Source organism: Acipenser ruthenus, chromosome 7, assembly GCF_902713425.1.
Source record: "Acipenser ruthenus chromosome 7, fAciRut3.2 maternal haplotype, whole genome shotgun sequence".
NCBI lineage: Eukaryota > Metazoa > Chordata > Actinopteri > Acipenseriformes > Acipenseridae > Acipenser > Acipenser ruthenus.
The window spans coordinates 42476917-42490793 of record NC_081195.1 but is presented as its reverse complement, the minus strand read 5'-3'; the positions used below and the strand labels follow the sequence as shown (position 1 = coordinate 42490793).

Sequence of the window (13877 nt, the reverse complement as noted above, 5' to 3'; positions counted from 1 at the left end):
TCCAGGGCAACTTACAATCGTAAGCAAATACATTTCAAGTGTTACAATACAAGTAATACAATAACAGCAAGAAATACAATAACTTTTGTTCAAGCAAAGTACAAGTGTGACAAACCACAATTCAATAATACAGCAGATAATAGTGATAGTTACATCAGAATATGATTAAATAGTGATAGTTACATCAGGATGTGATTAAATACAAAGTACTACAGGTTAAACACTTGGCAGATTACAGTATTCTGAAGTACAGGATTAAATGCAGTAAAATAGGGGGCAGATAAGAGCAAAATAAAGCACATTTACATGAAGGGTGATAGTGTCCCAGGATACAAACAGAGGAGTTCTACATGTGCTGTTTGAAGAGGTGAGTCTTAAGGAGGCGCCAGAATGTGGTCAGGGACTGGGCAGTCCTGACATCTGTAGTAAGGTCATTCCATCACTGCGGCGCAAGGGTGGAGAAGGAGCGGGCTCGGGAGGCAGGGGAGCGTAGCGGAGGTAGAGCTAGTTTTCTAGTGCAGGCGGAGCGGAGAGGTCGAGTGGGGGTGTAGGGAGAGATGAGGGTCTGGAGGTAGATGGGTGCAGTCTGGTCAAGGCATCTGTAGGCTAGTACAAGAGTCTTGAACTGGATGCGAGCGGTGATCGGGAGCCAGTGGAGCGAGCGGAGTAGTGGAGTAGCGTGGGCGAAGCGAGGCAGAGAGAACACCAGGCGGGCAGCAGAGTTCTGGATGAGCTGGAGCGGACGAGTGGCGGACGCAGGGAGGCCAGCCAGGAGCGAGTTGCAGTAGTCTAGGCGGGAGAGTACCAGGGCCTGGACCAGGAGCTGGGTAGCATAGTTGGTGAGTTGGTGAGAGTCTTCACAAAACGCTCTGACTAAATTAACGGAACCCGTTGCCATGGAAGCTTAATCAAATTGAATCATAAAACAAAAACCTACATGTTGTCTGCCTTAAGGTTAATGCAGTGGCACAAACCATTCTTTCAGCCTTTTGTTTACTGACAAAACATTTTAATAATGTTGCTAAAACCAACAAATGCCTGGATATTATTAACACTTTAGGCAATGTAATTGAGTTTTACTCAATTAGTCAATTACATCTTCAGAAATTAACAAGTGTTGTGTTGAGTCGTGATTGACGACCATTACATATCTGGTACTAATCTGCTTGGCAAGCTGTTAAAACACCCCATCGCGTTCTGGCATTTGCAAACACGTGTATTTTACAGGAATTGTTGAATTGTACAAGCTGTTCCAGCAGAAACAATAAAAAATAAATTTTGGGCACTAAAACATCAAGCTGCATCAACCCCTTATACGGATAGAAGAATTCAACTTGAGAGGAGACCTCAGTTTTCACTGGCTTTATTAATAAATACTGTGGCAGAGTAGGGTGTGGGCTAAAAAAAGGTACCGTGTGAACCTTAACATATTCTTTAAATTTGTATACTGTGCGTGTAACAAATGTTTTGGCCAGTAAATGGCTTAGCCGTCCAGTGTGTTAGTTAAAACAAAAAAAAATTTAGTTTAGCACTCCAGTGGGAGTTCGGTTTTTGTTTTGTTTTGTTTTTATTTCTGTAAATAATAAAAGTGCACGTAAGTGCTTTAAACCTGCAGGTCTTGTGTCTAGGTCTGTATTTTAAAGGGCACAAACAAGCCTTGGCCAAAGGCCTGTGTTACAATACCTTCATCAGACCACCAACCTTGTATCCTGTCTACAGCTCCTCGTGTTCCACCCAAGCACAGTCTATCCAAATGTCCATTGATTCTTAGATTTAGTGAGATTAGACTCCAGGCTGGTTTGATTGTAAGTAAATCATCTCCCTCAGTAATGGGGTTAGATGGAAACTTGAGGTATGTCACAGTTGGCTACACACAACACAACAGTGCCTGTTACTGAGCCTACAGTGGATCCAGTCCCATTTCTTTCTCCACATGTCATGTAAGCAGTTGCGTGTGAGTAAAATGATGGGTTAATGAAGACAGTAACAGTAAATATTTGACCGATTCCATGAAGATATCGAATAAGAGCTGTCTAACGTTTTGACAAATGAGGATTCAATATACTGAAGCAAAGTTCAGTAGATACAGTACTGAAATAGACTGCACGTGTTAACCTGGACGACAGGATGAAATGCAGATTACATCTACAATTACATTTAAAAAGAACAAAAACAATGAAAAAAAACATTTTTTCCCTGCTCAGTCTTAATTTCAGTTGAGTTGCTAGCAAGAGCCTGATTAAAGTAAGCTCCTGGGATAGGATGTTGCAGGAGTCATAATTTACTAGCTTTCACTTACCTGAGTTATGTTATGGCCTGGTTTCTAGGGAGCTTTATGCTGCACTCTAGAAAGCTTTCTTTCTCCCTGTGATGAGTCAAAGAGGTTTTGATCTGCAATTCAGCCTCCCAACAGTAGAAGGTATCAAATCAACCCAAGGATTTCCTTAACCAGATCACGTGATCATGACATAAGTCACCTTTTTGGGGGGCGCCATCTTTGTGAGGGCCAGAAGTGTGAGTATGTAAATCCCAGCCACTTGAATCCACTGGCTACAGGGGCAGGGCTTGGCATATGTGGGGCACAGCTACAACAAAATATGTATATAGAATTTACTTACGTGATACCTAGAAAAGACCACAAGGTGGCATGTGCGAGATGGTTTTTGATAATGTAAATTAAAAAGGGAAGATGCATTGTATGAAGCTTGCATTGCCTGACGTGTTTTATTTTTATTTAAAATATTTACAGTTCGTCTGTGCAACAAAAATGGAGGCATCGCTGGGATGGGAGTTGCTATAAGTTGGAGATAGCTTTCACACAAGCAATCCGACTGAAAGATCTACCCAAGAAAGGAAAGCATTATACAGAGAGTGGATAGTGGCGGTGCAAAAAGTGCACAGTATCAAGCCTGAAGAGGAGAGGACTTGCTTGAGAGAACCCTTTTACTAACAAAATGGAGAGTACATGCATGGAAGATCTTCAAAAGATTACAGCAAGGTAAAAGGGAAAAATAGACATTAGTCTATTTGACATTAGTCATTAATGCAGTCTGTTTTCTATGCTGGACACAGTGGTGTTGCAAACCCAGTCACTTGTGGTGTTCGCCAAGGATCTGTTCTTGGGCCCCTTCTCTTCAATATCTACATGCTTCCCTTGGGTCACCTCATCCGCCATCACAGTTTCATGTTTCACTCCTATGCTGACGACACCCACCTCTACTTAAAACTCGACCCTGGTAGCCCCTCTGCCATGGTCTGGCTCTCGGCTTGCATTCAAGACATCGAGGCCTTGATGTCTGCCAATTTTCTTCAGCTGAATACTAGCAAATCTGAACTCCTTCTAGTAGGATCTAAAACTCAACTTAAGAATCTCAACATAGCTGCCCTGAACCTCGGAAACTGTCTACTGCTGCCTTTCCCCACAGTACAAAGCCTTGGTGTACTTTTTGACAGCAACCTCTCCTTTGATGCCCACATCTCATTTGTGGTCAAATCTTCCTTCTACCATCTTCGAAACATCTCTAATGTCCGTCCCTACCTTTCCCTGCCGGATGCGGAAATACTTTTTCATGCATTTGTCTCCTCTCGACTCGACTACTGCAACTCTCTATATGGTGGTCTCCAGGCACACACCATAAACCGACTGCAGCTAATTCAGAATGGGGCTGCCAGGATCCTTACCAGATTTAAAAAATGTGATCACATCATCCCCCATCTTGCCCAGCTGCACTGACTACCTGTAAAGTTCAGGATTACTTTCAAAACTCTCCTGCTCACCTACAATGCCCTTCATCACCCAGGTCCCGAGTACCTCCTCAATCTGATGACCCGCTATGTCCTGGCCCACAAGCTGAGGTCCTCCAACTCTGGACTGTTTGTTATTCCCAAGCACATGGAGAACGCTTGTTTAACTTCATGGCTCTGACTCTTTGGAACTCTCTCCCAGATTTGGTGCGTGATGCTTCCACCGTCGCTCGCTTTAAATCAACTCTCAAGACCCACCTGTTCTCTCTTGCTTTCCATGCTCTTTAAGCCTGATATCTGCTATTAGCTGCTGTGTTGCTGCTATTATTTAATGTATTATGCACTTTCCACTGTATTTAATGTATTATGCTTTTCTTTTACTGTATATCATGTATTATGCATTTCTATGTATTTAAGGTATTATGGATTTTCTTGTTGTTACTGCATCTTGTAAAGCGCTTTGTGATGGCGGTCCACAATGAAAGGTGCTACATATAAAATAAAGATTGATTGACTGATTGAATGTACATACAATGCTATTTAGACTGTTCTGAAATGGAAGAGTTAGAAGACCAAGGGGTTGCCGAAATGCTAGCAATGAAAGACAAGATGAATGAGTTAATAAATGCAGACGTGGGTACTGCTAGCATGTAAACGAAACACAATCAGAACGTAACCAGCTGCAAAAAGAATGTGATGAATTACAGACATTGCTTGAACAGAAAAGGAAAGAAGTGGGGATGTTAACCTCACAGAACAGTGCAATGAAAGTAAAATCTGCATCAGTCACTGAATCTCAAGCGAACAGACTAAAACAACCCCAGACACTAGCAATGTTTAAGAATGACTTTTAATCTGACATTGCCAAAATTGAGAAGGATTTTGCGCTCTCATTTTCAAGAGAAGGATGCTAGTGACCTTTATAAGCAACTGATATCAGGACTGCAGGAGGCACGAGACACCTCAACATTGTCTGAGGTGAGTGATGGATTTGAGACAGAAAATATTATTTGCCTCTCAGGAGTGTGATTGCTTTCCAGTAGAAACTTCTGAAAAGATAAGTAGTATGAACAGGAAGCAAAGAGTAAGACGGAGCCAAAGGAAATATCTCACTCGAGTGTTGAGAGATAAAAGTAGTGATAGTTCAGATAGTGAATCTGAATTCGGTGTATTCCGGCCAACTGAACATAGGGGTAATTCTGATCAGCAGAGTGATGATGATCCTCAAGATACTGTACCACTGAATGAGACACAAAATGGTCCAAATGTTGGAACTGAGGTAGTGAGCCCTGTTGTCTCAGATAACAGAAGCGACAGTGAACAAATACAGCCTGATGTTCCAGAGACTCCGATAGTGCAAGAAGCATCAGAAAACATCAGTATCAGTAATGTGTGTGCATCTCAAATGATGCCCTATCTTGTGTTCGGATATCGACCACCTCCTTGGATTGTAAACTGTCAACCCTAGTGAAATCCACTAGCAGTAATGAATAGGTGTTAGAGGGAGAAAAGAAATAAAACAAAAAGGGCACTTTTATTCATATGAAATTGAATGGGTTAGAAGACACCACTTACTATATAGAGTAACCCGAGCGGTTTTTCACTTGCAACTCTGCCTGGACTGTCTTTTTGTTATTTATATGCCCCATCATACCACACTCCTATATACTATAAGCATGATAACCTGCATACATTTCTAGACCCCATTACCTACAGTTCTATGCGAATACATGTCAAGAAAGATTGACTAGTAAGCATTAATAATCCTCTACTTGATGCATTATGTATGAAAATAAAGTTGTGAAGAACTAAACCAAAGCTGTTGACATTGTTTATTATTTACTGCTGTTACGCCATCAAGCAATTGGATTACAAACCATTAAACAACATTGCACCTGGATTATAACTGTCTGTCGGTTTATTGATCACCTGCACACTGTTAACCAATCCTTGGTGGCTTTTTACTATCTGATTATGTACAGTAACTTGTACTTTATTCCCTATGTAATACTGTCATATACACATTCTGAATTACTCTTCATCTTTAGGAAGCAGTCTAACATAACTAATGAGCTTGCAATATGGGAACTGCATTGAATCACTGCAATACCAATGCGATCACCTTTGTGTTGACAGAAATTCAACTCCACTATGTAAAGGCGGTAATTATGAGTTAAATAATTTCTCACTATACTGAACATTTTGTCTTTACTCTGTATATGATTTCATGATTACATTTTCCCCTTTCAGTTGACTGCAACCTGAAAGATAGTATTTTTCAATAAATAAATACATAAAAAAATAAATATGTATTCCTTCTAGGATATTTCGATTTTTAAATAAAAGAAACACCTGTCAGAACAATGTTGTTGTAAAAGCACACAGCTATGTTTCAAAGCCAGGAAGTCTTTGTATATGAAATGGTTGAATATCTATGGTCTTACCCACATCAACAGAGATTTATGTAACTCATCTACATGTGACTTACGTACTTTTGGATAGACAGATACTCTCGGCAATTCATGCTTAGGTGTGACTTAATCAACACTGCTCACAATTCAGCTTATTTAGGTATAAAAATGATATTTAAAACCCTATAATCTGTAGCCCACTGTATTAGTTCCACTGCTGCCACATACAGATTCAAGATTTGATCCCATAAACATGTATTAAATTACAGGTGCAGAAGTCCAAATCCCTTTTGAAGAAAATGTAGGATACCAGTGAACAGAACAGGTTGCATAAATACTGAATCTTTAAATACATAAATTTTGGTACAGAACTTCACATTGCAAATACTTGAGAAGCCTGTGAATTCTGGTAGCAAATACACATACTGTTAAGCAAACACCTAAAATTTGCATTAATATATATTAAACCATCAGAAGATTACACCCTTCATTTACAGTATGTCAGTCCTGGCAATGACACTCTGTTCGAAAGGTGTAGCTATGGAAACTTTTATAGTGCCTTGTCATCAGGGGGCACAGTCACCCTGGAGTTACGCCAGCCAGCTTTCTTTCAAAAGCAGGACTTGGATACTGTGCAGGCAGAAAGCCAGAATAAAACTGGCTATTGTGAGAACAGGCTTTTAGAATGCCAGGAGACCATGGGTAAACAAACACTACACGAGGAATGTGACACTGAGGCTAGTGCAGGAAGTACGCAGAGAGGGGGTTCCTTTCCATTAAATATGACATGATTGATATCTTTTAACAAGCTAGAATCCTGTACAGGCACAAATAAACTGAACAGTCAAAAATGTTAATGTTGTTGAAATATTAAAAACAAATATGAGTTTCCTGTGGAACTAAACCTATCCCTTGATTTAACTGAGGTATACTGCCATCCCAACAGTCCAGCCTTTCCTTTCATCCTAATCCCAGGGGAAATGCTGCTCTTAGAATGCTCATTTAACGTCATGCGAAGTTAACCTTGTGCATAATTTACATTTGAACTTTAGACACATACTTTGCTATGAGTCACTAACTTACTTACTTGAGAGCTGTCTGGTAGTGATAAATAGCTTCAGGGTTTCGTCCTTGGTCTTTCAGGAAGTTGGCATAGTTGTAGTGCACCTTGGCATTGTGGGGTAAAGTCTGAATTCCAGATCTGTGGAGAGCAATAATGGGTGCTTATCTTAATTCACTCAGAAATTGCACAGTGCTTCAGTAAATATTAAAAACCTGAGGTGATCTTCCAGGAGTAAAAGCAGAAGACTGAGAGGAGTTCTAAATCTAAAATGACCAAAGAGGCGGGGTCAGAATCAATCGTAATTATCAGTAGACCAATCACAGACAGCAACAGACAAACCTGACACTATTCAGAATCCTGTCACGTGGCTGAGTGCTCTAAGCAAGTAAACAATTACAGTTAAAACAAAGACTGAGTATGATACCATATTCTGTTTTCTAAGTTACTGAAATGGAGAACAGCGTCCAATTTCAAACTGTAAGCTGCATGGATGGTAGTTTTCTATACCTGGAGGTTCCACCCTCATCCAACTAATGCAACTATTGTATATCAGGACAGCTCTTTATCAAAGACTTCACAGGCCACAGGTATAGTGACAAATAATTCTTCTTCCCCCTAATACAAGACTGCAGGGGAGGGTTGCATAAAAAAATTGAAAGCCCTAGAAAAAAAGTTATTTTGAGGTCTACAGTTTTGCAGAGATGACTAACAAAACTATGATGAAATATTGAAAGAAAAAAAATTCAATTTGTTTCTAATCAATTTCTAACTAAACTTTCATTAAGGTAAATCAGGGAAAGTTAACATAAGCAGCAAAGTTTTTTAAAATACAAAGTTGGAAGACAAGTTTAACTCTTAAAGATAACCACTCAAACTGCCTATACTGGTGGACACTATGCATTTTGAGTGAATTCTTTATTAAAAATACAAATATTATGAATTATTTATTGAATATAGAATAATATACAGTATGTACTTTGTATATTTACCTGAAGAGAGATTCTCTGGAAAGCCAGATTTCATTCTGCTGCACCGTCTTCCATGAGAACAGCAGCAGAAGCAGAAGCATGGACACAGTCAGGGCTGTCGTTCCCCATTTACCCACCAGGGTGCACAGCTTGTTAAAGCCATGGACTACCAGGATGCAGTACCCCATGCTGCAATGGAAAGGAACATAATGAGGGTTAGTCAAAATTGTTTGCTAGAGCCCTTGTCTGGAGGAATAACTCAAACACATGCTAATATTACATGCCTTATTTAACATTAGCATTAATAAATAAATCTAGGCTCCCCCCCTAAATATTTTAATTGTTCTGGCCTCTTTCATGTTCCCTCTTTGATGCTTGTAGGATTTTTTTTTTTTATCCCAAGAGATACAACATTTGATATTGTGTAGTTTCCATTGTGTTGATATTTTGACCTAGCACACACGCAGTGCTCTTTTTTAGTAACACAAGCAGCAGAGGGACTGTGAAGCATCAGTTACAGCAGTACACACATTCTGCTACCTCATTTCACTTCCTTCTGGGTCAAACGGGGTGCAAAAAAACTAAACGAAGAACTACTCAGCCACTGCAAACACTCAATCGTAAATGCTGAGGTAAAACTTAAAAACGACATTATGTCAAGTAGACAAACATGGATAAAGGAATTAGCCACAACATGTGTCTACTTGGCTTATTACTGCACTACAAGTTGATCAGACTCACAAAAATACCCAAACCCCCAACCATTACAAGAGAAGAATATAACATTGGTTCAAATTGCAAAGCCACTGCATGAAATAATACAGTACATATACACTACAGTTGCCTTGTAATACCCCCTCCTAAACCCTCGAGCACTAAACACTGGTGCTCTACATATAGTACTTTATAAACAGGAGTCTGTGTGGTCCAGTGGTTAAAGAAACGGCCTTGTAACCAGGAGGTCCCCGGTTCAAATCCCACCTCAGCCACTGACTCATTGTGTGACCCTGAGCAAGTCACTTAACCTCCTTGTGCTCCGTCTTTCGGGTGAGATGTAATTGTAAGTGACTCTGCAGCTGATGCATTGTTCACACACCCTAGTCTCTGTAAGTCGCCTTGGATAAAGGCGTCTGCTAAATAAACAAATAATAATAATAAACAAGTACTGTTTTATCCATGAGGTATTTTGTTTAATATGTGAACTTGGTAGACATCATACTCATTCAGACAGAGTGCATTGCAGCAAACCATGCCTGCTGATGATGCAGAAGAGGCAAAAACCGACTGCATATGAGCTCCAGCATGGCTACAGGGGGCATCCACTACAGGGATGACGAAATGCTGAATGCTAAAAATAAGGGATGCATCCAGGAATAAAATGCCAGTCGACAGAACATCTCTTCAAACCAGTTCGCAGCAGTTGAGAAATTCACAAAACAAGTGTAAAATGTGAACAATATAATAAAATGCATGAAAATAAAGGCTTGCTTTAGTTCAATTGCTTTGGTTTCTACTTGAATTCAAAGTCAAACAGCCACTACATTCAAATGACTTGAAACGAGTTCCTTGCCGAATCACTTTAAATGGCTCTCAATGACTGGATGTGAAAACATAGTTGTCTTTCTGGCTATAGCAGAGGGTAACAATGATGTGCATTGTAGGGACTCTAGTTCTGGTTCAATAACTCTTCACCCTCATTATAATGCTTGCCCTAGCAGCAAAACACCAGAGTTGCTGTGTGGTTTCTGCTATAATGAAGGTCACTGAGGTGTAAAGGATATGCAAGTAGTTACAGAATCAGTATGTAGAAAAAATAATCACGAATAAACTTTTAACAAAAGACTTCAAATAATTAGGGTGCACAGGTACTATTGTTGTTGACCTGGGGCTCTCGGCAATGACTTCAATGGAGAGCTGCCCAAAATTGAGGGACTAAGTTGGATCACTGCTGCATAGTACAGTAGCTGCTACAGCTGTCATATAGTGGCTACTTTTATAGTATAGTCACTGAGTTGGCTAGAGAGCTATGGGATATAACAAGTCTGAATAAATACAAGAATATTTAGTACATATTGGATTATTTAAAATAAATAAAAATAAATAACAATAATTTAAAGGTATCCAACTTCTCAGCTATGCAGATTAACCGACATGACATCTAAACTGGTTGATATACAACACACTCTCCCCAGGATGATTTATTGACATATACTACATTTAGATGGTGTTAATTGTAGAGATGCTGAATAAATTGTAAACATGATGAAAAAGGTTGACTGCTATGTATCCAGAGCAGTTTCTTGACTTCTAATTGTCCCAGTTTAGAACAATGCAACCATTGCAATTCACTACTGTAACAGAGATCCGTGATGCAAATGTGTTTCTACTGCAAACAAACGAATATAATTTCTAAACATAAATGACTATTCAGTGATTCTTTTCTTTCCGCATTTACTATGGTCTAAATCTGACCATTAGTGAAGGCACTGCATAGATACTAAACAGAACTAGCCTCACTTTGGACAGTATACTGCACTTCCATCATAAGCTTGGCTGCTGACAAAGGTATTTAAAATGACAGTCAACTGTATGAAAAGACTGAGAAAACAGAACAAGTAACAGTTATTAATGTTGGTTTAATAACCTAGCAGATTACTAAATTATGTAGAATTATCCAACATAGCAGGACTTTTCTGAGATACCTGACAATTATCCACAGTGACCCCGCTGTTTTTACTACTGTCTGTATTTTTCTATATTCCTCAACAGGATTTCCAGTGTAAACACATACTACAGGTGACACCCTTCCTGGAATACGTTGAGTACCAGAGAAAATATCACTGCCCCTGGTAAAGGTTCTGTAGTTTTACTTTCGTTTCATACATTTCCAGAAACATTACAAAGACAAAACTGGGAGGACTAAACTATCTAATTTCAATACTTGTTTGCATGTGATTAGTTTCATAAGTTCTCAAGAAAAAAAAGGAAAGGAGTATAACCGTACAAGTTAGAATGGGAAGAATCATGTGCTTTAACACAACCGTTCCATAGAGAGATATGCACACCAGTCCAGAGACTGTCAAGAAATGCAGACTTCAGAACAGCCAGTGCATGGAAGTGACTTTTGATTACTACTGACTCATTTTCCAGAAAAGCTATAGTTTTGTGTGAGCGCTCCCAATGTTTTTCACCAAGCCTGCTGCTACATCAAACATCATGTTTTTTTTTTTGTTTCCCTGGTAAACATCATCTTACCACAATAAAAACAGTGTACATATATTTATATCCATTTACAATGAAATATACAACTACAAGAAAACAGGTACAGCTATGGGACTGAACAACTTCTATTATTTGTTTATTTAGGAGACGCCTTTATTCAAGGCAACTTACAGAGACTAGGGTGTGTGAACTATGCATCAGCTGCAGAGTCACTTACAAGTGCATCTCAACCAAAAGACGGAGCACAAGGAGATTAAGTGACTTGCTCAGGGTCACACAATGTGTCAGTGGCTGAGCCGGGATATGAACCGGGGACCTTCTGGTTACAAGCCCTTTTCTTTAACCACTGGACCACACAGCCTACTATGGGACTGAACAACTAATTTATTCCATATGATTTATGTTACAAGATACTATTCAGGAGCAAGGCTAAAAGCTATTCTTGACAGACCTGATTATATATGCACCCCTCCAGTCTTGGAATACAAAACAAATATTTACTTATATATAGCAGAAGCCAAGTATCAGATTGCATTCGTTAATGAAATCAGTGACCTATAAATGTCCTTTTAACTGGATCGGAGCATTTTATATATAGTCTTCTCTTTTGTCAGGCATAAAAATTAATCTTTTAGTAAATGGCTTGTAAATTGTGTTTGAGTATTAAAGTAGTAAGGGCCAATCCTTACTATGGTCTTAGCATTGATAAGCTTGTATTTGCAATCATTTCACAGGGCTAATTTAATAAAGGCTTCTCCAGCCTGTGTGTATCATATGAACCTGTTATTAATTGGTAGTTACAGCTCTCTGCAGTTTATTTTTTTTTATTTGGCCAAATATGGCAACATTTATTTTAACACACACACACACACATCTTAAATAAACTGGAAAAGCAGAGAAGTTTGCGAAGCGTGCCATTGAGTATGGGCTTTATTAATGCTGCTGGCTACATGTCAGGAAATAATATAATACTGAAACAGTGAAGTATCCCATGGGAAGTGGAAAGAACCAACACAATTTTAAATGTCTAATTTAAAAGCAATTAAACATAATACAATTTTCAATGTATTTAAATTAAAGATAAATGACTTAACATCCAAAAGAAAGTGCCAAAGTCATTAAAAGACATCACATTTAAGCATTAAAAACAGACAGACAGAGCAAATGGAAAACACGTTGTGATTAAATCTACACACATATATATATATATATATATATATATATATATATATATATATATATATATATTAATGGAAAAAAAGCCAAATTCTTATTTCATTAAAAATGTACTCAGAACATTATTTAATTATTACAAAAACATCAAGCCAACTACATGTTCCAGCCATGACTTCCTGTCGATTAAAAAAAAAAGAAGAAAAATCCTGGTTCAGTTATTTCGAGATTGGAAAGAGAGAGCTGGCATCTTTCACTTGAGCAATTACACACTTAGCGGAGTTAACAGATGCGTCACCGTATTGCCCTGGGGCTGATTTCCCTTAAATAACTTTCTGAAACGACTCTCAGAAAACAGTAAAACCTAAGAAACAATTTCAAAAGTTTTGCTTCACAGCCCTTGCCTTTAAGCTCCCAGTCTGTTATAAAGGCCTGCCAAGAACAACGTCTTGAATGTTATTCAGAGCTGAGGGCAGAGATGATGGTCTGTGAGCAGAATGAGTTCAAATGGTTTTTGCATTATGAACCGCACGAGCATTAACTCTTTCTAAAAAGACTTTATAGAAACATCAAAGGACATGTGCATCTGAATAGAATTAGTCTTAATTACCTAAATAGCATGATAAACTTAATTACTGCAAAATTCATCCCAAACAACAATCATTGTTTAGAAAGATGCTTCTGATTGTGGACAGCCCCTTCATGGGATAACCTGGGCATGCAAATTACTGTGTTGGATTTGTTTAAGGTTGACCAAATTTTCTAACTGCCTTAATTTCTTAACTGAGTTAGTTGTACAGATATGGAAGTCTCATAATCATACAAGGCGTACTAGCAGCCAAAAGTCATCCAGGTAATGCACATGTAAAAATGTAAGCTTAATATACAGACATTCATACATTCTGCCACACAGTAATGAACTAGAGACTTGTTAGTTGTTTGATATTCATGAGCTTTGTACACAGATGTAAATGATATTGTGGTTTTTAGATCTTCTAGAGAATATAGAATGTACATTTGGCAAATGCAAACAAGGTTTTTGAAGACCAACTTCAACCCCCACAGATGCTTCAATAGAGGATTTTTTTCTTCTCTTTTCTTGATTGCAGCAGAGTCTGACCTTGTACTGAGTTACTAGCAGGCTCTGTGTGCTAACCACCATTATTGAGAATGACACCTAAGCAATTCCCTGTGGACCAGCATTCATAAAAAAAACCCACCTCGGTTAAACAGAGGTTAAGTGGGTCTGATTCAGAAAGCTTTATTAGTAAAACTGTTCTTGACTGTCAGTTTCCT

At 38.8% G+C, this 13877-nt stretch overlaps 1 protein-coding gene across 1 annotated transcript in view; it reads right to left on the bottom strand.

Annotated features, from left to right (window-relative positions):
- LOC117416002 (protein O-mannosyl-transferase TMTC1-like) overlaps positions 1-13877 on the bottom strand; it is a 102526-nt gene that overhangs the window by 18603 nt on the left and 70046 nt on the right. The window contains exons 9-10 of the mRNA XM_034027001.3: positions 8208-8375; positions 7243-7356 (exon numbers count right to left, since the gene is read on the bottom strand). Coding sequence (XP_033882892.1) covers positions 7243-7356; positions 8208-8375 — 282 coding nt within the window. The remainder of the gene's footprint in view (positions 1-7242; positions 7357-8207; positions 8376-13877) is intronic.